The sequence below is a fragment of the Trachurus trachurus genome (assembly GCF_905171665.1).
Source record: "Trachurus trachurus genome assembly, chromosome: 23".
Lineage (NCBI taxonomy): Eukaryota > Metazoa > Chordata > Actinopteri > Carangiformes > Carangidae > Trachurus > Trachurus trachurus.
Genome location: NC_139912.1, coordinates 15,683,966 through 15,710,193, shown reverse-complemented (window position 1 = coordinate 15,710,193; position 26,228 = coordinate 15,683,966). Strand labels below are relative to the sequence as shown.

General features: G+C 41.5%; 1 protein-coding gene across 1 annotated transcript; it reads left to right on the top strand.

Annotated features, from left to right (window-relative positions):
• Window positions 1–1,386: 1,386 nt before the first annotated feature.
• LOC311006898 (protein phosphatase 1H-like) lies at window positions 1,387–25,178 on the top strand. Its single transcript, XM_083999920.1, has 10 exons — window positions 1,387–2,048; window positions 9,430–9,619; window positions 11,865–12,239; window positions 14,737–14,849; window positions 15,054–15,138; window positions 16,756–16,874; window positions 20,636–20,699; window positions 21,929–22,036; window positions 24,269–24,420; window positions 24,879–25,178. Exons 1-10 carry the CDS (start codon window positions 1,813–1,815, stop codon window positions 25,024–25,026), a joined length of 1,590 nt encoding a protein of 529 aa, XP_083856046.1. The 5' UTR covers window positions 1,387–1,812; the 3' UTR covers window positions 25,027–25,178.
• Window positions 25,179–26,228: the final 1,050 nt, after the last annotated feature.

Genomic DNA, 26,228 nt, shown 5'->3' with positions numbered 1-26,228 from the left:
GTTTTTGTTACTGTTTCCCAGAAGTGGGTGAAAAGTTGTTAAACTAGTTCAGTGTAATGGCTCTATCTACTGGGACTCTGTGTGTATTACAGTACCTGCAGCCTTTTTTTTGGATAATAATTCAGGTAAATATTGGTCCCAGCTTTTAAGCTTTTTTAGTCCTGAGTTAAATTCATTGAGTGATCAAGCTTAGTGTTGCAAATTCATTCTTAGATAGCTAATAAAAAGCCATAGTTTTCAATTGTAAATAAATAGAGGACAATTATATGTATAATAATTAGTAACAATAATCATTAACATATCATATCATATCATATCATATCATATCATATCATATCATAACTTAACATTCACTAAGTTGAAGATCTCCTTTCAGTTGATTTACTATATTTTGCCACTAAACGGAGGAACCTGGTTGCGCGTAATTACGCACGAATTACGCGAGTACAGAAGCTTTAATCTTGAATAACTTGTTAAATCAAGTCCAAAATCTCGCCATTGCGTCGTATCCCATTTATTTCTTACAGGGACATATTACACCTTTTTCACTGGGGAGGATTAAGGGAATCCCAGGCTGGGCTAAGTGCCAGGCTGTTTGTGTCTGTTCACCTTTGACTACTACCTGACTGGTAGAAGACTCAAAACACTTTGGGCCCTGACTGAGTGTCCCCTATGTTTTTTGGTCATGTGATTGTGCGTAACTGGGAGAAAACCTGTAGCTCAGTCTAGGCAAACACGGTGACATGATTTTGACTAGTGACGCCCTCGGGCTGCTCCAGACTGCTCCAGCTAAGACTTTGGGATTTATTTTGAGGAAACACTCCAAACTCATCCCTCTTTTGAGTGTCTATATAATATAATATAATATAATACAATACGTTGGGATGTTCGACAGCAGCAAAATGACAGTGTGCCGGACCTCTTAATGTAAAAAGCGGCTCTTTCCCACAGGTAAGTTTCTGCTCAGACCTCCTCTATAGCCCGTATCACGGATATAGACCTGACTTACCTTTAACCTGCTGTCAGCTGCTGTAAGCTGCTCATCCTGCCCTGTAAGAATTATCAATCTTTGCTCATCCTGCACTGTAAAAAATGTCAGTCACACAGAGTCATTGCAGCTTTTCGACCCTTTAACTACTGTCGGGGTGATTTGATTTAAACAGGTTAAATTATAGGCTACAGCTGCCATATTGTTTCCAATGCATGTTTGGCCTTCTGTTTTCAAAAGGAGCAGTGTTAAGTTGCTTCTGTTGCTTTTGTTCCCTGAAAATTTCTGCAATAATTGGAAATAAAGCAAAGTTGAAAACGGATTTCACATCATTGTATTTTGCATGTTTTTTCATTCTTTCCTTTCTTTTTTAATGCTGTTTTTTTTAAGTAGATTCATATTGGCTACCAGAAAGATCATCATTGATTGTTTTTCTTTTCTTTTCTGTTTTTTTTTTTTTTTTTTTTTTTTTTACAGTGTGGATCCGTTGGATGTGTCACATGACTCGATAATCTTCAGAGTATTTCCGCGTACACGACGGCCGAGCTGTTATCAATGACTGTCCATGGGGGTGTGCAGGGTTTTACTTGAAGCATCTCTGCTGTTTTTGTCGCCCTGCCCCCCGGTTGCGGCTCATGCCTCGGCTCTGAATGAATGAATGAAGCCGTGGTAATCTGAGGTCCTCCTCCTCCTGCTCCTCTGCCTCCTGTTCTCCATCGAGCCTGCCGTCGATCAGCACGGACGAGCTGGGGGGGAATTCGGGGAAAGGGAGCCGCGGCGCCGCGCACCGGCCGACGGACGCCCCGCCGCGACGCGCCAACAACATGCTCACCCGGGTCAAGTCCGCCGTGGCCGGATTCATGGGTGGGATCATGGCCGGCGGTAGCTCCGGTGGAGGGGGCAACCCTGGTTCCGAGCTGCCGCTGAAATTCCCGTACATGAGACCCGAGTTCCTCGGCCTGTCCCCGGATGAGATCGAGTGCTCCGCGGACCACATAGCCCGGCCCATCCTCATCCTGAAGGAAACCAGGAGATTACCGTGGGCCACCGGATACGCTGAGTAAGTAAACCCCGGCGGCTGCGGCTCCTGCCTGTCACCACAGTGGTATAATCATGTAAAGCATCATGCATTGAGGAGGCCCAGGAGCAGGTGTCCATCCCTGCACTTCACCTCAGACCTGCGCTCATTGTGTCAGGCTGACAACACAAAGCACCACAGTTGCACCTGTTGTGACCTGCACCCATCTCCACAGCGCAGCTTTGCTCCAGCTTTTAGCGCCACACTGTAATTGCGTGCTGTTCAACACGATGACAGCAGTCAAGCTGGTGTTCACGTGCGAGGGGATGATGCATCCTCCACCAGCAGCATCGGGGGTATTAGGCTACAACTGCTCAGTTTGTGTCAGTGTGTGAAAGCACTTCAGTCAGATGCAGCCTCGTATTATGGCCTTTTGATTACTCTCTAAATCGCTGTTAATTGAGGAGTTTGTTGCTGCTTCCATCAGTAAAAACATACAGCTGTACAGCAGTGATCAATTTGTTTATGGCCTCATGGCCTTTTGCACAGCAGTTTTAGGCTACTTATGTAGTTGCACTTTTCCTGATAGGAAAACTATTTTTGTGATCCAAAAATAACAACCCATTTCCAAATTTAGTGTCATTTATGTGACTTGAAAAGTGCACAATAATAATTTTCAGAATCATGCCACAGTTCATGCTGCAGACAAAATGTTTTAGTCCCTAAGGCTGTTCCATGGTGTAATTGTTTTTTTTTTTTAAAGTGCATTATAACATGAATGCAGTTACTTATTATGAAAGTGGCGTGATGAGGCGTTGGTGTGTTGCAGGTGTCTATGTGGCCGTAACTGGACGTTGGATCACATGTGTTAATGTAATGATTGCAGTGCGTTGCAGGTTGTAGCCTGGGGGGCCACGAACAGCAGGGAGCTCTTAACAGGACAAAGTGATTCTCTCAAGTCATAATCAGCACACTTGTGATAAATGTACTGTGTAATATCGACAGCAGGTCAGCGGGAAGGAAGAAAGAAAGAAAGCTGCAGTACAAGAAGCACAGCAGGATCATAATGTGTGGTAAATGGCAGAAATTACTTTAACTTAAATGTCAGCAGTTTGTTCTGTTGGTATTTCAGTCTTGCTGCCTTTGTGTGTCTGTTTGTGAGTCTTTTGAACACATTAACTACATGATGTCAGCAGTTGAGCTCCCTGCTGCTGCATCCCTTCCTCTGCCACAGTTAATGTATCACAAAAGTGAACTCCTAGATAGAAATCTGTCTCTCGGCTCCGATGCCTTTATTGTGTGTGTGGTTGGCATTTCACAATAAGGAACACAAAGTCTTGAGTAGTCAGCAAGGAGCAAATCTGGAACTAATGCCGATTAAGCAGTAGTATGTCACATAGCTCCTCAGTTACTCTGTAGATAAAGATAAGAGGGGTCTCATTAATGAACCACTGTCCTGATAAATGTCCCTAACCCGTCAATTTACCTCCTTTACTTCCTTACATATCAGGTGATATTTCGGCCTCCATCATAAACTGAGATATGATGCACCTTTCTGCTTTTGATGCAACTCTGTTTTCAGCGTTAATCCAATAACTGATTACATTTGAAAGCATTTTATAGTAGTTCCTCAGCAAAGCCAGGCTCTTTTTGCACGAATCATGTAACATTACTCTCTCAAAGTCCCTTTTTATATTATTAGACGTGTGTATTCCCTTCCTCTCCTCTCTGGTGCTGGATTATAATACAATAATACAGATAAAGTTTGAGGGATTTGTGGAAAATGTTGAGAGATACTCCTCAGTGTGTGTCTGACACACTACTCTATCACCCAGTGACTGTGAATAACCACGTTTCTCACACACACTCGACTCGCACTGATACTCAGAGCGGGCGTGAAGTGTCTCTTTGGGGAGCGGTGTGGTTAATGAGTTCAGCTCGAATCAGCGTTTATCTGTAATTAAAGCCTCCTGTGTTGTCATTACAGCTGCCGTTTGACTCTCATGTACCCTCTCCACTCTGCTTCACACAAGCATTAGTGCCCTCAACAAACAGCAGAATGGACAAAGGCGATTGATTAGGGATCACAATTTATTTGTTTTTTTTATGATCCAAAAACCTAGGAATAAAAGTTGTTGGGGTTTTTTTGCCTTGATTTAAAGTGCAAACATTAGCATATCACGCTAGCTTATAGCCTACATTAGTAGCCAACTATTTCACAACCTAAGAGCGTTTTAAAAAGCCCTTATTGCACTTAACATATCCACTGTGTAGCATTGATCCACACACCAGAATGCTGTTATATCAAAGTGTAGGGTAGCGCTAGCAGCTCCATTTAAGGATGCAGTGTAGCATTATGTTAACCGAACTCAAGGAGCTCCTCTTCCTAAAGACGTTTTCTCTTGTAATGTTACAAGTCAAACGTAAAACTTGAAAATAGGAACAGAAAACACTGAAGTTCTGCCGCTTGCTAATTTATGTATAATTAAGATAAGTAGCCAATTAGGCTTATGTTTTTTACGTGCTTTTTTCTGAAATCAAAGACTTATTGTTTCAGAGTGTCGTTTAGCTCACTAGGTAGAGCAGGCGCCCCATATGCAGAGGCTGTAGTCTTCGCTGCAGCGGCCCCGGTTTGATTCCACCGCCAGGCCTTTGCTGCATGCCATTCACCCTCGCTCTGTCTCCCCATTTCCTGTCTCTTTGCAGCTACTGTATCCTATCAATTAAAAGCCTAAAAGCCCCCCAAAAAAACATAAATAAATAAATGAATAAATAAATAATTAAAAAAAAAGACTAATTAATTGTTTCAAAAGATGTAAAGATTTTCAAGGGGTAGGCTAAATCATAATACACCCCCCCCCCCCCCCCCCCCCCCCCCCCTCACAATTACAGCATTATGTTAGTAACAGGCCTCACAGTCTCATTAAGCATCATTAGGAGATATCTAAAGCCTCCATTTTGATATTGCATTCAAACTCATTTTTGTGTTTTCTTATCTTGTGCATTCAGGTGGTTGTCCAATCATGACCAAAATCCTGAAGAAAAAGTGCTTTTTGACTATTTGAAAGGCTGTTTCTGTATTTAACTCATAGCTGTTTCACTGTTATTGTGCCTTTCATGTTCCAAGTTAAATAGAAGCAGAGCTTTCAGCCATTGTGCTTCTCCAAATAATTATAACATCCTTGGGGCCAATGTCTGGCCCAGAATCTGTTGCAGAGGGTAGAGAAACAAAGAGGGCATTAGATGTCTGACAATGGAGGGGAAAATTAGGTTTTGTTCCTAATGGGGGGGGAGGTAATTGTTCCAAATGAAACAAAAATTTGATTGGCAGGGAAATAAAAATGACTATCACTCTTCCTGCAAATGGTGAAATGAGGACAAATGAGTTGCAGGATTACTCCCAATCACAAGTGCACAATAGCACCAGCTGCACCTTTCATGAAACATAGAAGGATTATTAAATTAAATGCGCTGTAGTTATGAAGGATGAGGATGGCTCTTTCCCTCATAGTTTTTACATTCAGGGTTGAAAAGTTCACATGAACACATTTTTATCACAGATACAGTACCACAATCAGCAGCACATGTTCGTACTCGCACAGGTCATCTTATTACTGTGTTTGCTGACAGTAGATTAGATGATGCAGACAAAGGCATCCTGGACCTGTGTGCGTGTGTGTCAACAAGCTTAAAAGCGATCTATGTGCTATAGGGTTTTATAGCCGTAATAACTCAGAGGGCATTTTCCACTGTAATTATGGCTGCAGTGGTAACGCATTAGGTTCGAAAGCAGAGCTGAGTAATCAGAGAGAAATCCAGCCCCCTGGACATAATGGCTTTTATACTATGCGTTCATGATGATGAATGACGCATATAACCAAAGTAGTGCCAGCTTTAGCTCAGGAGATCCCGTAATACCACAAGACATGGCGAGCAGTTTTTAAAAACATTTTTCACACGTGGTTGGAGAAGATCAATCAACGTCTCTGTAACAGGGACCTTGTCAGTGTCTTGATTTAATTGTTTGTGTGTAAAAACCTTTAGAAGTTGCCAGATTGTTTTATTTTCTTTCTCTAAACCAGTAGTTTGAAAAGACATTATATCATATAAGAAAAAAATGTAGCACATTCCCACATTATTGCTTGAATATGATCGATCATTCATCAAAATTGTTCCTGTTCATTTTCTGTTCATCAACTAACTGTTGCAGCTATAATGATGAATGAATTGTCTCTGAGGCTTTATGGATTTTATTAAGATTTCAAATAAAATGTAACTTTAATAGGAATCAGACGAGAGCGACATTAGAACATATTGGAAAAAATAAAATACAGAGGTCTGTATTTATGCATGCTCCTCTCATTAAATCATTGCACATTGTGATGAAGATGCGGATATGTTTCCAACACTGTCCCTCCACCTCCTTTCTCTCTTTTCTGAGACCCAGATGGTGACCAGACAGGTGCAACAGGCAGCTAACAAGCTTTTCAAACATGTTTTCTCTCTCTGTCTCCTTCTGCCTCTCTTCAATTAAATTCTCTTTGTTTATACGTATTAAACATTTTAATTTTACACACAATGTGAAAATAAGAAATCTAAGCAGACAAACACTTGTTGTGATGAAGATAACAGTAGAATATCTCAAATATATTAGAAAACACATACATAAGCATATATAGCCTCATTTACATCTTACATGCCTTTTTGTTTTGCTGTTTCTCCTTGAACCTCTTCATCTCTTTCCATCTAGGGTTAACAAGCCTTTGAGGCTAAGAACTAGACAATGATGCTGCCTAGCAGAAAACATCCCACAGTCTGAGTCTATAAATAGACATGCCAATTTCTCAAGACACACAGACACGCACAACAGCCTCCAGAGATGTCTGTCGGACTTGCCAGTCTTGATGGATCTGTCGTCACCATCTCACTCTCTCCTCCATATTTTGGCAGCCCTGTTACATCAGCGGTCATTAATGGTTCTGCAGGTTGAGCGACCTTTGAGCGGGCCAGTGAAAGTGCATCACTGCAAATTAGTTGTGTGTGTAATTTAACACTGGAAGCTAATGTGTCTAATTTTTAATGGAGGGGGTTTTATTCAGTTGAGTCACTAAGTAGAAACTGGGTTATGCTTTAAAATGCTACAGCTGTGTAAACAAGTCTTACGCAAGTCATAACAGGTCTGCTAGCCTGATCTTGGGCTAAGCTAATTTAGGGTTGCCACCTTTGAGTTGTGAAAATAATTGGGAATGTATTGTTAATGCAACCCTGTCATGCTGTGAATTGATGACTGTTTTGTTGTATGATGCCACAGTGAAACATTGTTTCGAGATTTATTTCAGGGAAGGTGTGGAGACGTCTCAGAACGTTCTAACCTTATAACCTAAACTTTTTTATACAGTCTATGGTTCTAACATCAGCTGATGATGATGCTAACATGTTGATGTTAATCAGGCACAATGTTTTCTATGTTTGTTATCTTGCTGTGTTAGCATGCGAAAACAATTTAGCATAAATCACTCCAGCATTGCATGCTAGCATGGTGGACACCTACAAATCTATGGTACCATGTTGCCCTCAGGCAACATACCACTTGAGGAGACCTTAGAGAACCAATAACAATGCTTAAATTTATCACATGACTTTCAAGAAGCCATAGTGAAACCCTTTTTTGCAGACTTTTTCAAAGGAAACAGGTTTGCCATTTTGCTCCACTAAAACGGTCTGAAAACATAACTTCCTGGCCCTTTTTCATCTGGAAAAAAATATATTTACACTAATAGATTAGTAAAGTTTAATTTTTAATAGTTCCATGCAATTTAGTTACTTATTAAATAATGGAAACTTGTTAAAATGCACCTGTTGCCCGAAAGCAACAACGTACCATTATAGAAAATTGCAATGTTGCCTTGAGGCAACACTGGACCATTATGGAATCAAAATTGCATTATGAGACTATGGTAGTGTGTGTTTAGGTGTAAATATAATGTTCAAAAACATATAATTCATCATAATTTTGTTTTTTTATCCTTAATACATTTGATTTTGGATGCAGTAAAGTAAACATCAGGCTATTATGATGATGATGAGGAAGATGAGAATGAGAATTCGGATGAGGATGAGGCCAGTGAAGGTGAAAGTCTACAGAGACTGGTGTTTCTAATACAGTATATGACGAACCGTAATGGTACAATGTTGCCTACAGGCAATAAATCCCAAAAACTTCCAAAAATAAATAATTTTTTAAAATTTCTTTAGATTATGTTTATTTAGTCTATTTTGAGACATAAAAACACTCCAAATATTTTTTCCCCCACTGGCATCATAGTGCGTACCATAGAGGGATAAAGTCAAGTTATACGGTTGCACTCTGAATGGGTGTGCACAAGTCGTAGGTACTTATGATGTAACATAAATGTAACATTTTAATATTTGTCAAATTTAAATTCCATTTTCAGTACCATGGACAGCTCCATCCAGCCATAAGTGATTTGGACTTGAATGTTTAATAGAAAAGGACAAAATCATAGCTATGATGATATCAACAGTTATTGCTAATAGAAAAAGTACAACATTTGGCCGGTTTCACTGCATCACGTTCTCCACCCTGTGACCCACCCAGTCGCATATTTTGCCTGTAAAGCTTTTTATTGAAACAGTCAATGAAAAGAAACAGCTGTTGCATTCTTTTCAGATCACATAAGGCATCCGGTCAGCGCTGATCTCTGCACCACATGTGATGACAACACAAAAAATTGTCAGAGCAAGAACCTGAGACATCATATTATTATGTTTAGTCAAACCACATAGTTACTGTGTGTGGTTGGCCTAAGCTGTTACTGGGTCATGACATCATCTCTCTTTGTGGTCTGTCCTGTCTGCTTAAATAAGGCTGAATAAGACCACACACATGCACACACGCACACCTTTAGGCATGCGTGTAAAAACTCACACACAAACAAAGACCACTAATTCACCCAGAAGCGACTGTCCCGATGCATCAGGACACTCCCAACAGAGCCGTACCACAAACGAGCGCTTTCTGTTTGATCATCATCTGCAACATGAAACATACAAAGCCAGCTGCCTCACTGGGTGAAAAGAGAGAAACCTCAGGCTGCGTCTCGCACTAATTGTTGTGATCCTGCAGTGAGCCATAATAACCATTAAAGACCGCAGCACCGTTTCATCGTACAAAAAGCGTCTGAGGTCGGCTTTCATTCAAACCTTTGTTCCGGACCACAGCTGTCAGACTGGCAAATCACAGCCAGCGGTGAATCTGTTGCTTGTAGCAAAATTTTAACTGGAAAAACGAAAAGGGTATATTTATATCAGAAGACGCCTGAATTTCTGTAGACAAGCCTATGGCCTTAAATATGACTCATCCTGTATACCAATGCTGACTGTCCTCTTCCTTCTCCCACAGGGTGATTAATGCTGGTAAAAGCGCGCTGAATGAGGACCAGGCCTGCTGCGAGGTGGTCGTAGCCAGAAGGAGGCCGATGAGCTACTGCCCTCCCTCCACACCCAGCAAGACCCCCACCGCCAAGAGACGCAACTCTCTGCCCAACGGAGAGGGACTCGGGCTCCGCATGGAGCACGGCAAGCTGGGAGAGGTGGATATACACACATAAACACAAACACAGGATTGATACAGTGAACATAGGCACACAGGCATATGCAGAACAGTTGGAGTTGTGTTCACATTAAGGCCCTAAAAATGTGGTTAAATCTCTGTAACATTTCTAAATGTGCTCCAATTTGAAGTATAAAGTGTAAAGAATGGTTTTGACATTTTGACTTAGCTTTCTTGTCCACAGGTATATGAGAACATTGATAACCCTCTTGTGACTAAATCAGTGGTTCCCAACCTTTTCTGGCTCGTGACCCCATTTTGACATCACAAATTTCTGGCAACCCCGTCATTCAAGATTCATCAATTCGTATATGCTGCATTTTATTTGAACTCGATTTTTAGTCAAGAAAGTTAAAATATAGAATACAGTTGTTTAAGATTGTGTGTGGTGTTTTTAATCATAATTTGAAAAAGAATAATAATTAAAAAATATATTTTCATCAGTAATTTTTTTATTATTAGAAATTTCAGGCGACCCCATTTGAATCTCAAGCGACCCAATATGGGGTCCCGACCCCAAGGTTGAAAAACACTGGACTAAATGTTAAATATTAAGCTGGAGACAGATTAGTTTAGCATGAACAGTCAACAAGTTGAAACAGCTAGATTAGCTCTGTTCAAAGGTGCTAATTGATAACTTCACTAAACCTTGAGCACAAACAAAAACTTGTGGTTTTACACTTTCTGTCAGACGAAACAAGTGAATTTTAGAGGGTTCTGGTTGTAGCTAAGCTAACCACTTGCTAGCTGGAGCTTTGTGTACTGTTGACATGAGTGGGATCTTTTTATTTTATTTTATCTTTTACAAACACAAGCAGGTTTTAAGCTAATAGTTTATGGTGTATGATATTTTGATAAAAGTCAAAGATTAGTGTCATTGAAATCAAATAAAGTTACAATGCTAAAATATAAAGGCTACAGTAAAGGTGCTTTGAGAAAACTTCTGCTGTGATATGGTGTTGTATAAATTATAATATGCTTGACTTTATAATTCAAAGTAACAGTTTCTGAGTTAGGATTTCACAATGTGTTTTTGTCATACTTCTAGTAGGGTCAGTCATCAAAAATATGAGAATCACTCACTCAGAGTAGTTGAGTCAGAGACAAAGTGGATTCGTAGGAATCCTCAGAAGAAATTGCAGCAGAGGAACAGTGTGCTTTTGAGGGTCAGGTAATGCCAAGCAGATGGTGTAACGCCGCTGGCGTGGAAGTGTTAGAGGAGGACTCGGGCTGTTCCCCTCGACGGAAAGAGATGAAGAGATTTGGAGATGTGACCTCCGCAGTTCCCACACACTGTTGGACAGAATGAGTCATGATATTTTCTCCTGGGTCTCTCCTTTCACTTATGACTCACTCATAACACAAGTTCATCCAGCAGCATTAGTCTGTCTTCATCTGTTTCCCCTTTAAAATATAAGAAAAGAAAGATATTATCTAGCTAAAGACTGGTGTGATACTATCTGCATAGTTTTATTTTTGATTGTTACAATGAACTGTTATGACTGGGCGTTCAAATATTTCAATCCATGTGAGCGACCCTTACACGTAGTAAGAATCGTGATGTTTAAGTTCATTTCTCGTCTGAATATGGTTGTTGTTTTGGAACTGACGAACATCACGTACAGCGCCACACGCTGCACGTCACAGCTCTGGAAACACTGGTATAAGTGCCTTTTTAAAAATGGGTTGTTAGATGACCCCTTACTGTTTTATTTTTTGTTTGTTTGTTTTTTAAACCTTTTTCTTTTATTTTCTAATCTGGACGAGTCTGTAATAAAGTTAATCTATCTATCGACAGCACAAAAAGGGAGGTCAAATTTAAATTTAAAAACATATAGAAGTGAAAAAGGAAGATCATTTTTGTCCCAACTCTGATTTGTGTGTGTGTGTGTGTGTGTGTGTGTGTGTGTGTGTGTGTGTGTGTGTGTGTGTGTGTGTGTGTGTGTGTGTGTGTGTGTGTGTGTGTGTGTGTGTGTGTGTGTGTGGTCACTGATTGCACAAGGAAAGACCTCAGTGTTTCCATCCACACCCTATTCACATTATATTTCAGAATGGTTTTGTGTCATGTGGGTGTGGTATAAGTTTAGGTACATGTTTTTTTTTTTTTTTACTTTTACTGTTTGTGATGTGTAGCACTCACACTCTCACACTTTGATCTGAATGGCGATCCCCCTATAGACCCTCTCCCTAAATATATAATAAAATTTTGTACATTGTGTCTGCAGGACAGTGAAGGGCTGGTATTTCACTACTGGGCTTTGTTCGATGGTCACGCTGGATCCGGTGCCGCGGTGGTCGCCTCCCGCCTGCTGCAGCACCACATCGCCTGCCAGCTCCAGGCCGTCATTGAGATCTTGCGCAACCTGGCCTCCCCGCCTCCGACCGTGCTCGGGGAAGAGCCTGACAACAACAACCCCTACCTCCAGGGAAGCATCCCGGGCCCTCACCGCGCCCTGACGCGCGCCGCCTCTCTGCGAGGGGCAGCGGGCGCGCCCGGTTCCCCGTCCAGCGCGCCGCCGCCGCCTCGCTTCTTCACGGAGAAGAAGATCCAGCACGAGAGCCTGGTGATAGGAGCCATAGAGAACGCCTTCAAAGAGATGGTGAGTCCTGAAAGTTTTTCACGCCCTGTCATGCATCATTACTTATTAATTTTAATTTTGGTTGATGCTCTTATGTTGAGAAATGTCCTGTGAAGGTTGCAGAAAAGTTTTCATCATCAGGGATTCAGGGATCAGTCGTCTGACACTTCTGCTTTTATGTCCTTTTTTTCCTGCTCTTCGCTCTCTTAAAAATAATCCACATTAAGTGTTAATGTTATTAAGGTTGGGCTGACATTTTGAAATATGGCAGGAAATACACAGTGTGATTCATAACACAAATGTATTCCTATTACAAGAACATGTGTAAACATCCGCCATGGAAAAATGTTGCAACACTTGAATGCTTTAATGGGTCAAGTTTTCATTTTCCCACAATTTTTATCAGTTTTTTTCCAGTCTGAACGCAGTCATATAAAACCGATCATTACAGCAAATTAATCTCTGACAATTTTGATTGATTATCAATTCATCTTTCAAGTCATTTAAGTCATACAGTGTAAATATATTAGTCTCAGTTTCCTTCTTTAGCCTTTTAAGACAATCAACTGAACATCAGTGGGAACGAAACATTTCAATATAGAAGCAGCTTTCTGAGATTTCCTTTAAAGTTAATTAATCAAAGGGATAAATACAGATAATGAAAAGCCGTCATTAGGTGCTATCCGTAGTCATTACGAGTTTCACCAGCGTGGCTTTGAACATGAGGTGCATAAAAACACAGCAAAGGTCAGGATTAACCGACGAGATGGGGTCAAAAAGATGAGAAGCACTTGAGGCGTCCTTTGTTGTTGCCTTGGCTTTAATCTGCTGAGATGCATCTTGAGTCCTTGAATCCTGTTACCCTTTTTCAATGTGGTATAATTAAATGAAGCCGACCTCTTTCCACGAGTGTTCGACTGTCACTGGAATTAAAATCCTCTTGACTATTGAACTGAAAGATATGGAGTCATCTCACAGTGGGTTCTATTTAAATAATAAACACTTAAAACACTTAAATGCATCACATGTTTGGCAGCACCCACGCACAGCTACACAACTGCAGCGTGTATACAGTCCATATTTACATTGATACCAAGCACATAGGGAAATATAGAGACTGATGGAGCCAACATCTGCATGCAGCTACAGATAAACGAAGGCTGTTGTCAGTTTCTGGATCCCTTGTTTTGTTTTTGCTTTGCTGTCTGTACTGATATTCTGACCTGAGGACAAATTCACAAACACACATACACACACACGGACCGCAACCTTTAGCATCTCTGTTCAAAGTTTATAGGACAAACTGGCATCTGGCTGCCTTATGAAATGATGGCCGCTGGCTGAATGCCACTCATCCGTACACGTTAGACCGTGGTTGTCTGTCGTCGCCGCAGCATCGCACCAAATGTTTCTCCATCAATTGCTGTTGAATCAAAGGAGAAAGGAGAAACAGCCCTATGAAATCTACCTTTGCGTCTTCCCAAATGGATCCAAAAATAATTAATGCATGCGCCTGAAACAGAACTGCTTCTTTTATCCCATCCGGTCGTGTGTTTCCTTGACATTTCCATCTCTGCTTTGTAGTGTATGCTTCTTTCTAACTGCTTTGAGAAACGTGTTCATACACTAAATATCATTACATCACCACTAGATGGCAACAGAACGCAGCGTACATTGTTCAAGCTCAACCCTAGGACTACTTATGAAAAAATCACTACGAAAGCTCTTTTAAGATCAATCCCCTCCTCCCCTCTCTCCCCTCCGCCCGTCACCTTTTCCGTTTTGTGGGCTAGAAACAGTCTTACACTTGATTTGACATCCTTTGTTGTAGACGATCACTGCGTCAGTTAAAGCTGTGGCCTCTGCAGAAAGAAATCCACCTGCGGAGGGGAGGGGAGGGGAGGGGGAGAAGCTGCTCATCAGAGACTTCTGTCTGCAGGGTGTCTGCACAGACCTGTGAAGCTGGGAGGAATTCATGTGATTATGTACCGGTTGTATGAATATGAGGATAGGAATGACATAAAAGGAGGAGTGAGAATATCTTAAGCTTGGACATTTTTTTTTTTTCATAAAATGAGCAGAAAAATAACTGCAATCTGGGAGTGTGCACTTGCACAGCCACAGCACAAGGCTCTGTAAAACTCGGAAGTGGAGATAGAAAGCTTCTCACATATCACCGTCTGCATTATTCATGCATGACAAGCACTTGTTTACTGACACACGGGCAACAAGAGGTTCAGGTTAAATCGATCGATAGTTGACAACTATGCCCACATACATGGTCTGCCCTTCTGAAAAGTTGATCAAATTGTATCGGTCTGGTCTCTTGCTCACTTACTGTGTTAGAGTTATTGAGCAGAACGAGAAACAGACTATGGATTTAAACTCTCTCTCTCTCTCTCTCTCTGCCTGTGTGGGCTGCTCACAGTGTGGATTTTGTTTTTAACGACCTTTTGTTTTGTTGCCGTCCTCTTAAGTGACGCTTCATTAAAGAAACTGTCTGTCTCTTTCTCCCCAGGACGCCCAGATCGAGAAGGAGAAGCAAGTGTACAACATCACAGGAGGATGCACGGCTCTCACTGTGGTGTACCTGCTCGGGAAACTATACGTCGGGAACGCAGGTGACAGCAGGTGCGTGCGCTCATCCCTTCTAAATGAAACGGTTTGTGAAGGACGCAGGGTTAATTACACTGCAGTGCACCCCAGGGCTCCCAGAGACATATAATGGCAGTGCATCAGCCATGCTGGGAGATAGAGATGGAAGGTGCCACTAATAGAGCTGCTTGTTCCTTTTGAATGAGGCAAGGTTACGTTACTTTTCCAACTTTTCCGCAGGGCCATCATTATTAGAAACAACGAGATTGTTCCCGTGTCAACAGAGTTCACGCCTGAATCAGAGCGACAGCGACTCCAGTTCCTGGTAAGAAAAATATACCTTTGTGTCTTTTCTGTGAAGAGTATAATAATATACGTAAGTCTGGACATATTTGTCAAAAGGTTAATCACACAGTGTTGTTAGCAACACCATCAATGAGGCATTTGAAGTCCGTCAGTTTCTCGTGCGGAGCCGAGCAACAGGGGAATGCAACCAGTGTGAGGATGTGCAACAAGCTCATCAGCTGAGAATGGGTGTTATGAACAGCACATACATTATGATACTTTGTTATGGATGGAGCTCACCCAGAGGAATTGATGGAAAATAAACCGGAAGTCCTACACGGAAAGAACCTATAGGTTTTTAATATAGGTTTGAATATATGTGACATACATAAAATTGGCCGTTTTCATATATACGCATATATGCTAATATATGGTGCATATATGCAGCATATACAGGTAATACTCAGAAAATTAGAATATCGTGAAAAAGTTCATTCACTTCCCCATGATTGCGAACTGTACTGAACCAGACAGAGAGCTTTTAAAGGCTCAGGAACCCTTTGCAGGTGTTTTGGATTAATTGGCTGACAATTTGAGCTACAACATTGAACTTTTTCACGATATTCAAATTTTTTGAGATTCTGATTTTGGGGTTTTCATAAGCTGTAAGCCATAATAATCAAAATTCTAACAAATAAAAGCTTGAAATATCTTGCAATGCCTGTTATGAGTCTAAATAATATATTCATTTCACCTTTTAAGTTGAATTACTTAAATGAATGAACGTTTTCACGATATTCTAATTTTCTGAGTATTACCTGTACAGTATGCACAGATAAACTGCATATAGGTTTCATATATGAGCATACATATATATATATATATATATATATATATATATATATAGCCTTTATATACTCATGAGGATATATGCGCAATATATATATCTGTGCATATATGCACCATATATATTAGCATATATGTGTATATGAAAACGGCCAATTTTATGTATGTCACATATATTCAAACCTATATTAAAACCTATAGGTTCTTTCCGTGGGGTATTTTTGATGATAGACCAAAATCAGATAAAAATGTCAAATATTATATGGTTCCACTTTCTGAAATATTTGCTCACATCTGCAACTTAGATATAGGTTTTTATTATAGATTGCACAAAGCAATTCACTGATGACACCATCTATAAAATTGAAATGCTTCTTACATATTATTCCATTGAGTAGTATTAATCTCATAACATGATAGGTAACAGAAAAACAGTCTCAAGAGACATTTTTCTTCTTTTCTTTGAATCCTACAATTTCCTGATTGTTCAGGACTTTAACTTTGACTATTTTTTACATCATGATGAACCCAGGAGCTATACACCAATGAATGAATCATTGGACGTTTGTTTGTTATATGTGTTTAGGCAAAAAAGAAAAGAAAAGTGGCCAATATATTGTCAGCAGAATTTTAATTCTGCAATATCATATCTTTCCAGCCTCAGCTTTTCAGGATGAGTCGGGCTTATGAGTGCAGTGACAAAGGGCAAAGAAACCAAAGTGATGAAAAATGACTTTTCATTGTATCTGCAAATCTGCCACACGTTTAGCAGCTTGATTGACTCGAGGACCATCGCTGTCTTGTCCTCCAGGGTTTCATGCAGCCTCACCTGTTAGGAAATGAGTTCACGCACCTGGAATTTCCCCGGAGGGTTCAGAGAAAGGAGGTGGGCAAGAGGATGCTCTACCGAGACTTCACCATGAACGGCTGGTGAGTCCCCCTCCAGTCTCCCTCTGTCTCTTTAATTTTCTCTCCTTTACACACTATATTCCCCGAGCAGACAAAACACTTAGAGATAGCAGACTCCATATCCACAATAAAGCCTGCCTCACTATGAATCATACCTGTCAAGTTATGATGTGAAATGAAACCTTCTAATTTTATGGGAGTGCTAACCCCGGCCCCATCGCTTTGAATGAAACACTGATCTCAAAACTACTTCATTAGTTTATCTCACCATGGTTTGAATCCCTGCTCCTCGCACTCATTTTCCCTCCTGCACTGCTGCTCAAACTCTTCTACCCAGTCAGAGCTGAGAAGACCGGCAGAGAGCTAATGAGGGAGCAGCCTAACTTGATAAGATACGATGATACAGCAGAGCTGGGTCCGTGTGTGCAGGGTTATGTGGGATTGCGAGGCACCACGCTGTTAAACTGTGGCTGCAGTGGAAGCCAGTAATGAGATGTGCTTTTACTGACACACTCGCTCTCACACACAGATGCACACGCCGCACTGCTGTGGTGTGTGTGTGTGTGTGATATATATTTCACAATAAGGGCCCACTCCCTCAGTAGCCAGCCACTGTATGGATTACTGTGTTATAGCTCTTATTGACGCAAGGAAGTAGCTTAGAGTGGTTTTATATATTATGTTGTTGATGGCTACAGTATCATTATTGTCTGTGTAAACATTGTCATCACCTGCGCAGGGATCATGTTAAATTTTTGCTCTGAATGTTAAAATTAGATTTGTTGGTGCAGTGGAAACACACTGTAAACAAAACACTTTCATGTTTTAAGATAGCAAACCTGTTAGCAAATAGCAGCTAATTTATACAAACTGAGCAATATTGACATTTATTTTGAGTCATGTTTGTTGTTCATTTCCTTTTACACTTATGCATTTAAATAATAACTTCATTTTTGTTTTTTGTAACTAAAATTAAACATAAAAATAAATAAAAATCAACCTGCCTTTGTTCTATTGAACTCTCATAACATTCATAACGTAACATTCAGCTCTCTGAGTCCGGAGCAACAGTAACTGGACATTTGAGCCATTTATTAATATTTGGCATGTCCTTGGCATGGCGCGCACGTACCATTTTAGTAATGGGCTTATGAAATGACTGGTAATATTTACTTATCATCTTGGAAATAAATTAATAAATGTTTCCAGGTACCATGTGTAATGTGCTTGCGTACCCCTAGTTGGGAATCACTGCTCCACACAAACCCCTGAGGGAAATATCTGTTTTTTTAAAGGCTGTGCTAACCCAGCTAGCTAGCCGCTAACTTTTTCTTCTCTGCTGCTTGGTGCTGGGTAGTTTGTGTACGGCGGGTTTATCTAAGCCAAGCCGTTGTTTGTGCTACAGACAGGTTCCTGCTACAGCGACAAGGTTAAAAATGAGAGTAAACCAAAACAGTAAAGTTTGAGCTATTATCCAAAACAGATAGGAAGAGGATGTTAAAATAAAAAGGCCATGGGGCTGAGGTCAGAGTTGGGTGATCATTTTGTGACCCCTTGCACATTACAGATGCTATGTTGATAAGAAAATATGATTATAACATATTTTCATTTTTAACAAGCCATATTTCTGAAATATTATCCAAACAGAGGCTGCTGTAAGTTCATAAATAAACACCAGTACATTCTGTTATGAAATTTAGATACAATGTAATAAATAATAAGTTAACAAGATTCAGTGCAGGCATTCAATGACAGCCCTCTGGACTTGACATTATTCAATAAATTAGCAAGGTTCTACACAGAGCCCCATAGCTCAGCTGTCTCATTTTTAAATCTCCTCGTGTTGAATTTTAGCCCGGGCACAAACCCAGGCAGCAGGAGAATAATTTTGAGACATTTGAGAAAACTAAGAGACTGTAATGACTCTGCTTTTGGCTACTGTAGCTTGTTTACCAGAAGCAGATACCGTCGAGGTGCCCTTGAGCAAGGTAGCATTCATAAGGAGCCAAAGCTTAAGGGGCAGAACTGCTCGTCAGGATTTCTCAAAGCCCTCGGCTGTGTTTGCTTATTGCTTGTTTTGTCCAACCAAACAGATGAAAACTGAAGGATGTTTACATATAAACCACGGAAAATCTTTAAAACTCATATTTCTAATTGAAATAGTGACTGTTTTTTGTATTTATAAGTGTTTCTATAAGGTGGTCAAAGCAAAGGAGAAGGTCAGACTGAATATAAGCATTTTCATTCAGCAGAGTAAACGGATAAATAAGTGCAGTGTATGACTCATTGTCTCTCTCCCTCTCTTTCAGTGAGAGATGTAAAGTTTGTAGGGAGGAAGGGAGGATGGCTGATAGAAGATGAAGCTGTATCTTCACTTCTCCTGCAGAAAGGCAGGCAGGAAAACCAAAAAAAAAAAAAAAAAAAAAAAAAAGCCCAGGCAAAAAGACAAGGGTTGTGTTTGAGGCTGCGAAAAGTACATATCTCCGTTTGAGACAGACAAGTGGGCAGCGAGAGACACAGACTGACAGACGGAGCAAACGGCGGTCAGATACGAAGCCGTTTGAAGTAGTTGATATTCTTCGCTGACTGGTGACGCCAAGTCTAATCTAGCTAGTTTAAGTACATCAGCGTCAAACCATGGAGTCTTATAGTCTGACATCAAAGCTCCATTTCTAAGTGTGTTTTCAAATCTTCTGCTTCCACTTGTGCACTTCTGAACTTATTTTGTGTTGTTGGCTTGTGTTTTTCTCGCCAACACCCCACCCTCCCATCCCCCCCTCGCCCCTTTACTCCTTTTTTCTCTCACTAAATTTTTCAGCAGCAAAACACTTGTTATTGCACTCTAGAGAAACGCTCTCGTATGGAGGTGCAGGCGAAATCAAAGTTCGGGGAAAACCTTCACAAAGAATATCAGTCGCTTTGTTTCCCACTTCTTAGTATATTAGTGAACCTCTTCAAATATTATTTATTGAAGATTTTTTTTGTGGGATTTCTATCAAGGCAGGGAGGGTCCTTACAAAAAGAAGCTATCAAGTTGCATCTATTTTTGGAGCCTCATCCCATATACCAGGGGCTAAAATACTCAAAGACAGAATATATCAGCCCCTACTGCACCAATTTCTTGTAAAAAAAATTTAAAAAATAAAAAAATACCCCAGAAAGTCCCTTAGTTTTATAAATGTTCAATACTGAATTGAATTTTAACAATGGAGGATAGAAAAAGGAAATGACTTTATGACAGTGTAGTGATGGGGTTTTTTTTTTTTGGTACTTTGATGCAGAGCGAGATCACTTTGTAGTTCTCTTTCTTCTTGTGGCTGGTTTCTCCTCCCCTCCTACTCCATATAGAAAAATGTAGTGATTTAGTTTCATTACCTTCTCCAGCTGGATGCTAACTTTGTGTCTTGATGTTCGGTGAAAGGCAGGTTGTGTTTACAGTTCACAAATTACATTAACTAAATAATGATGTGATGAAGTAAGACAAAAGCGCCCAGTCGTCAGCCAGATGGCAGGTGCATTTGTTTGTGTTACATCTGTGGCCATGTGTTAAATAATAAAATTAAAAAAAACGCACCTTAGGGAGAGGCTGGAGAAAGCGCTGACTGTTGGAGCTGCTGAAGAACGAAAATGTCTCCCAGAGTTGATGTGACACTGAGGAGAGACGGTCTAATTAAAAAAAACCTTGGAAGTTTACACTCACTCTTCTCACTGACTCCACTCTGCCCCCTTTTTTTAAGAGTGTATGCGTGTGTCATGATCTTCTTTTCTGTCGTTAAACACAGGGCGTACAAGACCATCGAAGATGAAGATCTCAAGTTTCCACTGATATACGGTGAAGGGAAAAAGGTAAGGGCGTGTATGTGTGTCCAGTCCACGACCTGAACATATATCTAGAATTCAGCAGTGTAGAGGAGAAAGTAAATCACTCTGTCCAACCTTGTCAGTCACACACATACACACTCACACACACACACATTCTCTCCATGCCTGCCAGCTACCCAGAGAGTGGGCGAACACTTGGTCTCTGATGTGCGAGTAACCCGCTGTGGATGTGTGTGTGTGTGTGTGTCAATGTACATCCAGACTAGAAGAGAGAGGAGACGGTCCATCCGTTTCACTCCAGTAGCTACTTCTAATACGCACACACACACATACACACTGGTGTTCGGATGGACACGCAGCACTCGGGAGATGACAGTCATCTCTCTGAGAAGTGAAGCTAATCCCCACTGGGACAGCAGGGGGAGAGATGAGAAGTAGAAGTAGACACCGAAAAACTGAAAACATCTCCCCTAAATAAATTGCACAAAAACGCTTCAAGTTGTGTCAGTTTGTTTCATATTTTCAATCAGCTCAGTTTCATGCAAAGAGACGAAACAAGTCGTCGGAGAGAGAGAGAGAGAGAGAGAGAGAGAGAGAGAGAGAGGAGGGAGGAAAAAGCCTCTGTCGACCACACAGCTCCTCTGTCTTTAAAGTCACTCAGGGATGAAAGAGTGGAGGAATATTGAAGGAGCTTTTTTTGATAATTAAAGGAATAGAAAAATAACACCGCCGAGTTTCCGTGCCCTTAGGACACACGCCAACACTTTAAATTGTCTCATACATTGTGTGATATATTTGAGGACTGCTGCTGCACATAATGCAGCTTCCTTTGGCACACAACGTGTAGGGAACAAATCAGCGTGTTAAAGGGAGATCAGCCTGTTCGGTGTATATACAGCTACATGATGAACATCAATGCAACACAGGAGCTCTCAGTCGGTGCCAACAACCTGACGTTTAGATTTCAACAGATGTGAGATCTGACAGACTGAACCGGCGAACATCCTGCCAGCCTGACATATAGCAATCTGTATTTACCCACGTATTCCCTCTGATTTAAAAACAAAGACCATCTGTATGCATTATCTCGCCTTCAATGCAAATCTACATCGCGACACACTGTGCAGCGAGCAGTTGTCACCGGCTCCGCCGCCTACGTATGTTGTACGTGCTGATGGAGAACCATGTTTGTCTCCATATGTTCAAAGAAAAGCTGAAAGCAAACCTGCCCCGTCTTTGTTTTTTTTTTACAGGCTCGGGTGTTGGCCACCATCGGCGTGACACGCGGCCTCGGAGACCACGATCTCAAAGTTCACGACTCCAACATCTACATCAAGCCCTTCCTCTCCTGTTGCCCTGAGGTAACACACGCTACACCACCACCACACACCTCCTGAAAACAGTTAAAGAAGCTGTTTTTTTCCATGAAAGAGAAAAATGTATTTTTTTATAATCCAGCTATTATGTAAATTTTGGGGAGCATGGGGTACACAGATGAGTCCTAATGATCCTGTCCTGTCTCTGGTGCAGTCAGGAAGACATAAACACATACAGCAGGTGTCGGGTTTTGCTGTGCTTCATTTTGTCATTACATGCTAGGTTTTCCCCAAACACAAAGGATTGTGGGTGCACATGTCAGCATCTATCTCCCTGACCTCTCAGATTTGAGTTGCTTCCCGTCGCTGCTACGATTATTACAAATTTCCATGTTGCAGATGTTTCCCGTCTCCTCTCTTCCATCTGAGAGATCTGTAGTTTTTCTCTTTGCCAGCCCCCGACTCCTCCGTCGCTTGTTCCGTGTCATGACTTCGGTCACACGACCTGCCCTTCCTCTGCACCCCATTAAATCTGCTCCACAGTCACTAGAAGTGGCATTTTGCTGCCTACTTTGTCTGAACCAGGTCTTCTGCTGCTGGAGAATATGAGCTCACCTGTCTGACTGTCTGGCACCGGTTTCAAAGCGCTTTCATCTCCTGACGTAGTTCGTCTTACAGAGTTTTGCATTTTTTCCTCCCAGAGCTCTTTGCTTGATCTTTAATTCATTAATACCCGGGTTCACAGCAGGTTCACGTGGAGGATTTAACTCCTCTCAGCTCTTTGTGTCTCTGTCTGTGTCTCTCTGTCTCCCACAAACACAACTCCTCTCACCTCTCACCAAACTCTGTCAGCGAATGAAAACTGCACTGAGTTCATTAAGGTGTGAAGAGCTCTAGATGAGTCCAAATGTCAGTGCGGATGAGAAACTTCCATGGGAGGAAATCTTTATAATTTGAGGTCACTGTTCGTCTTCTGTGCTGACAATAGCCAATATATGGAGCTTCCTGTCCAGCTGATGCCTGCAATGCCCTCAAATAGCAACATGTTGAGTGAACATGCAGTGGCACTACAGATCTAAAGGCAAAATAGGAAAACAAGGGTAATTAGAGAGAAAACAACGTAAAATAACTTTTTTTTTAAAGGGACTACGAGGAGTTTCGGATAGCGAAGTGTTTTCACACTACATTTCCCATGAGCCTCTGCGCGCACGGTGAAATTCTTGGACCGGTGCAAGATGGACGAAAGCAATTTGCCAAGAATGTTTTCATTCATCAAGAATGAAAGTCGGAGGTTCGAAGACGATCAGATTCCGTCGTAGTTGCGACCATAAACGGCGATCCGGCGGCGTTATTCCCATGACCCGCCTGGCAGCGTCCGGGAAACAGAAAGCAGGAAATGCTGGGCGAGCCGACCACTAAATGATAATATCAAAATAACTATAAAGACAAAACGATATATTTATCGAAAATGGACCCATTAACAAGTGTGGGTAATGTAGATTCATCCACAGTAATATGAGACTCTTTTATAATCAAAAGCAAACTCCTCTGGGTCTCTTTAATTATATTTTTGGTGCTTTTACAACTTTATTGACAGGACAGTCAGATATAAAGACAGGAAATGGAGAGACAGAGAGGGGGGAAAGACATGCAGCAAAGGGTTGCTGGGGGAATCGAGCTGGGGTCTGATGCAGTGAGGACTGTTGCCTCTGTGTATGGGGGCGCCTGCTTAACCCATTGAGCTATACAACGCTTATAAAACAACTTATTTAAGAAAGAAAATGTAACGAGCTTGTCACCTGAATGGCAGCGCACAAGTGATATCATTCAAATAACACGGCCATTTTATTTTTTGATGTTCTTCATGCTTGCACACTTTTTCTTTTTGTTTTAAATCTTGAAATTAAGTAAAACACCTGAAGAATTTCAACCTCGGTCTTATTTTATGTACCAAGCAGCTGCAGCTACTGCAGTTTAATTGATTGGTGCATTTGTCCACATTCATGTATAGTGAATCCACCAGAGATACTTGCCTTTGCAACGAGCAGGTTCAGGTTGTTATTACAATTGTCTGGCAACATTATGAATACGATTTTCAAAGAGATAAACCCATTATATCCTTCATATGTTCAAAGGCACCAGACTCCCCAAATCTACCAAATGTTTGTGGTTTTGTGGTGATGCTTCTACTTCATTTTTGAAAATCTGAAACATAGAGATGTGACTTGATCAGAGTGTTTTAGAATGAACATTAATGTTTTGCGGTTTGTTGCGCAGGTGAAGGTTTACAACCTGACGTACTACGAGCACGGAGCTGATGATGTCCTGGTGATGGGGACAGACGGACTCTGGGACGTCCTCTCCAACCAGGAAGTCGCCGAGTCGGTCACCTCTTTTCTAGCCAACTGTGACCCCGACGACCTGCACAGGTGAGACGCTTTTCATGTCTCTTTTTCCATTTTTTCCCGTCTTGTTTTTCAGTTTCACATTTGCTCCATTGCCGTGCCCAAATGTGAACGCCGTTACTGCCACTTTGCTGCATATTTTATTTAACAGGCTCAGTTTCTGTTCCAAGGATAAAGTGCAACCTTGGCCGCTCACCACTTGCTCTTTGTATCGTGGCACATTTTGACTAAAACATTTGGCAGAGCAGAGCAGAGAGGGTCAAGTGTCCTCTCATCACTTTAAGTCTACAGACATCAACTGTCTCAACCAAAATATTAAAATCTCATCACAGTCTGCCACCGTCACCTTCTACATTTAAAAAGGACGCAATTGAATTTTCAAGTAGCCTCTTGTTCCAAACTGAATAAAATGAGCCGCAGCTTCTTATATAACCAAATAACTGCAGATTCACTGTGATATTAAGGCTGTCTCTGTTGTCTAGGTACACCATGGCGGCACAGGACCTGGTCATGCGAGCCCGTGGCGTGCTGAGGGACCGGGGCTGGAGGATCACCAACGAGCGCCTGGGCTCCGGGGACGACATCTCAGTCTTTATCATACCGCTGATGTACGGCAACCGTCAGCCTTGAAGAGCCTGACGGAGGCGCTGCCGTTCAAGGACCCTGAAGGGCCTGAAGGTCTTAAACCAACAGGACTGGTTAGTCCTGAACCCCCTCTTCCCCTGCCGCCCCATTCTGGTTCCCTCAGTGACGTTTGCACCTTTGTTTTTCTCCCTTAGAACGAGGTCATGTGGAGCATATAGTTTGTCAGCCACCAGTTTGATTACACAGGGAAACTGCAGTAGTAGTCTTTTTTTAAGTCAATTAAATTTGCATCAGAAATCAAATTAAAGGGATAGTTCACCCAAAATTCAAATTGCACTCATTATCTACTCACCCTCATGTCGACTAAGGGCTGGGAGAAGTTTCAGAGTTATCCGTGGCTTCTCTGAGTTACAGGGGGTCTCTCCTCTATAAACAAGGAGCTTCCGCTACAAACAAGCATGAAATATAGACTTATTTAATTTTTTTCGGAACAATTTCGCATTTCGGGGCTTCAATACAAGATGGACATTACATACGAGCAGCATGGAGGTATTTGGATGTTTTTGGTGTGTCTTTTTGTTACGAAGACAGTTGGTATCCATTTGCAACCGTTATATGGACATGCACTGCTACGCCGAGACCCCCTGTACTCAGAGAAGCCACGGATAACTCTGAAACTTCTCCCAGTCCTTAGTCGACATGAGGGTGAGTAGATAATGAGTGAAATTTCATTTTTGGGTGAACTATCCCTTTAAGTGATTTGGCATTTTAAAGAGAATACTGTGAGTGACATCAGCTCCTGAACTTCTGCAGAGATGTGAAAGTTACAGCAGGCGAATGCTCTTCTATTCTTCCCTTCTTCATATCTCTGTCTTGATGCTGTAAAATACCTTGCCCCTCCTTTTTCTATCCTCTCTTTTACTCCCCTCCTCTTCCTGCGTACTGTACAGTCAAAGTTGTTTATTAAAAAAAACAAAAAAAAAAACCTCCATCTCCTGACCATGGACAGAGCTGACAGGTCAGCTGCATTTTCCGTTTCGCCACAGTGTGGCTTTGAAGGATTGTTTTGCTGCAGAACTGCTGCCAGTTTGCTGAACAGATCAGAGACGCAGAAGGAAAAAAGATGAAGACTTGAAGTTCCTCACCTCATAGTAGCACGTATAGACTCACAGGGGAACTGTTTTATTGTTGGGATGGTAAAACAGATAAGGGGATCTGGGATTGTATGGAGCAACGGGGCGGGGTGG

What these genes read in the sequence shown, in the direction of transcription:
- LOC311006898 (XM_083999920.1), top strand. Translation starts at nt 1,813, where the DNA reads ATGCTCACCCGGGTCAAGTCCGCCGTGGCCGGATTCATGGGTGGGATC. An exon ending in TATACGGTGAAGGGAAAAAG is followed by an intron (nt 20,700 to 21,928) that starts GTAAGGGCGTGT and finishes TTTTTTTTACAG; the next exon opens with GCTCGGGTGTTGGCCACCAT. An exon ending in TCCTCTCCTGTTGCCCTGAG is followed by an intron (nt 22,037 to 24,268) that starts GTAACACACGCT and finishes TTTGTTGCGCAG; the next exon opens with GTGAAGGTTTACAACCTGAC.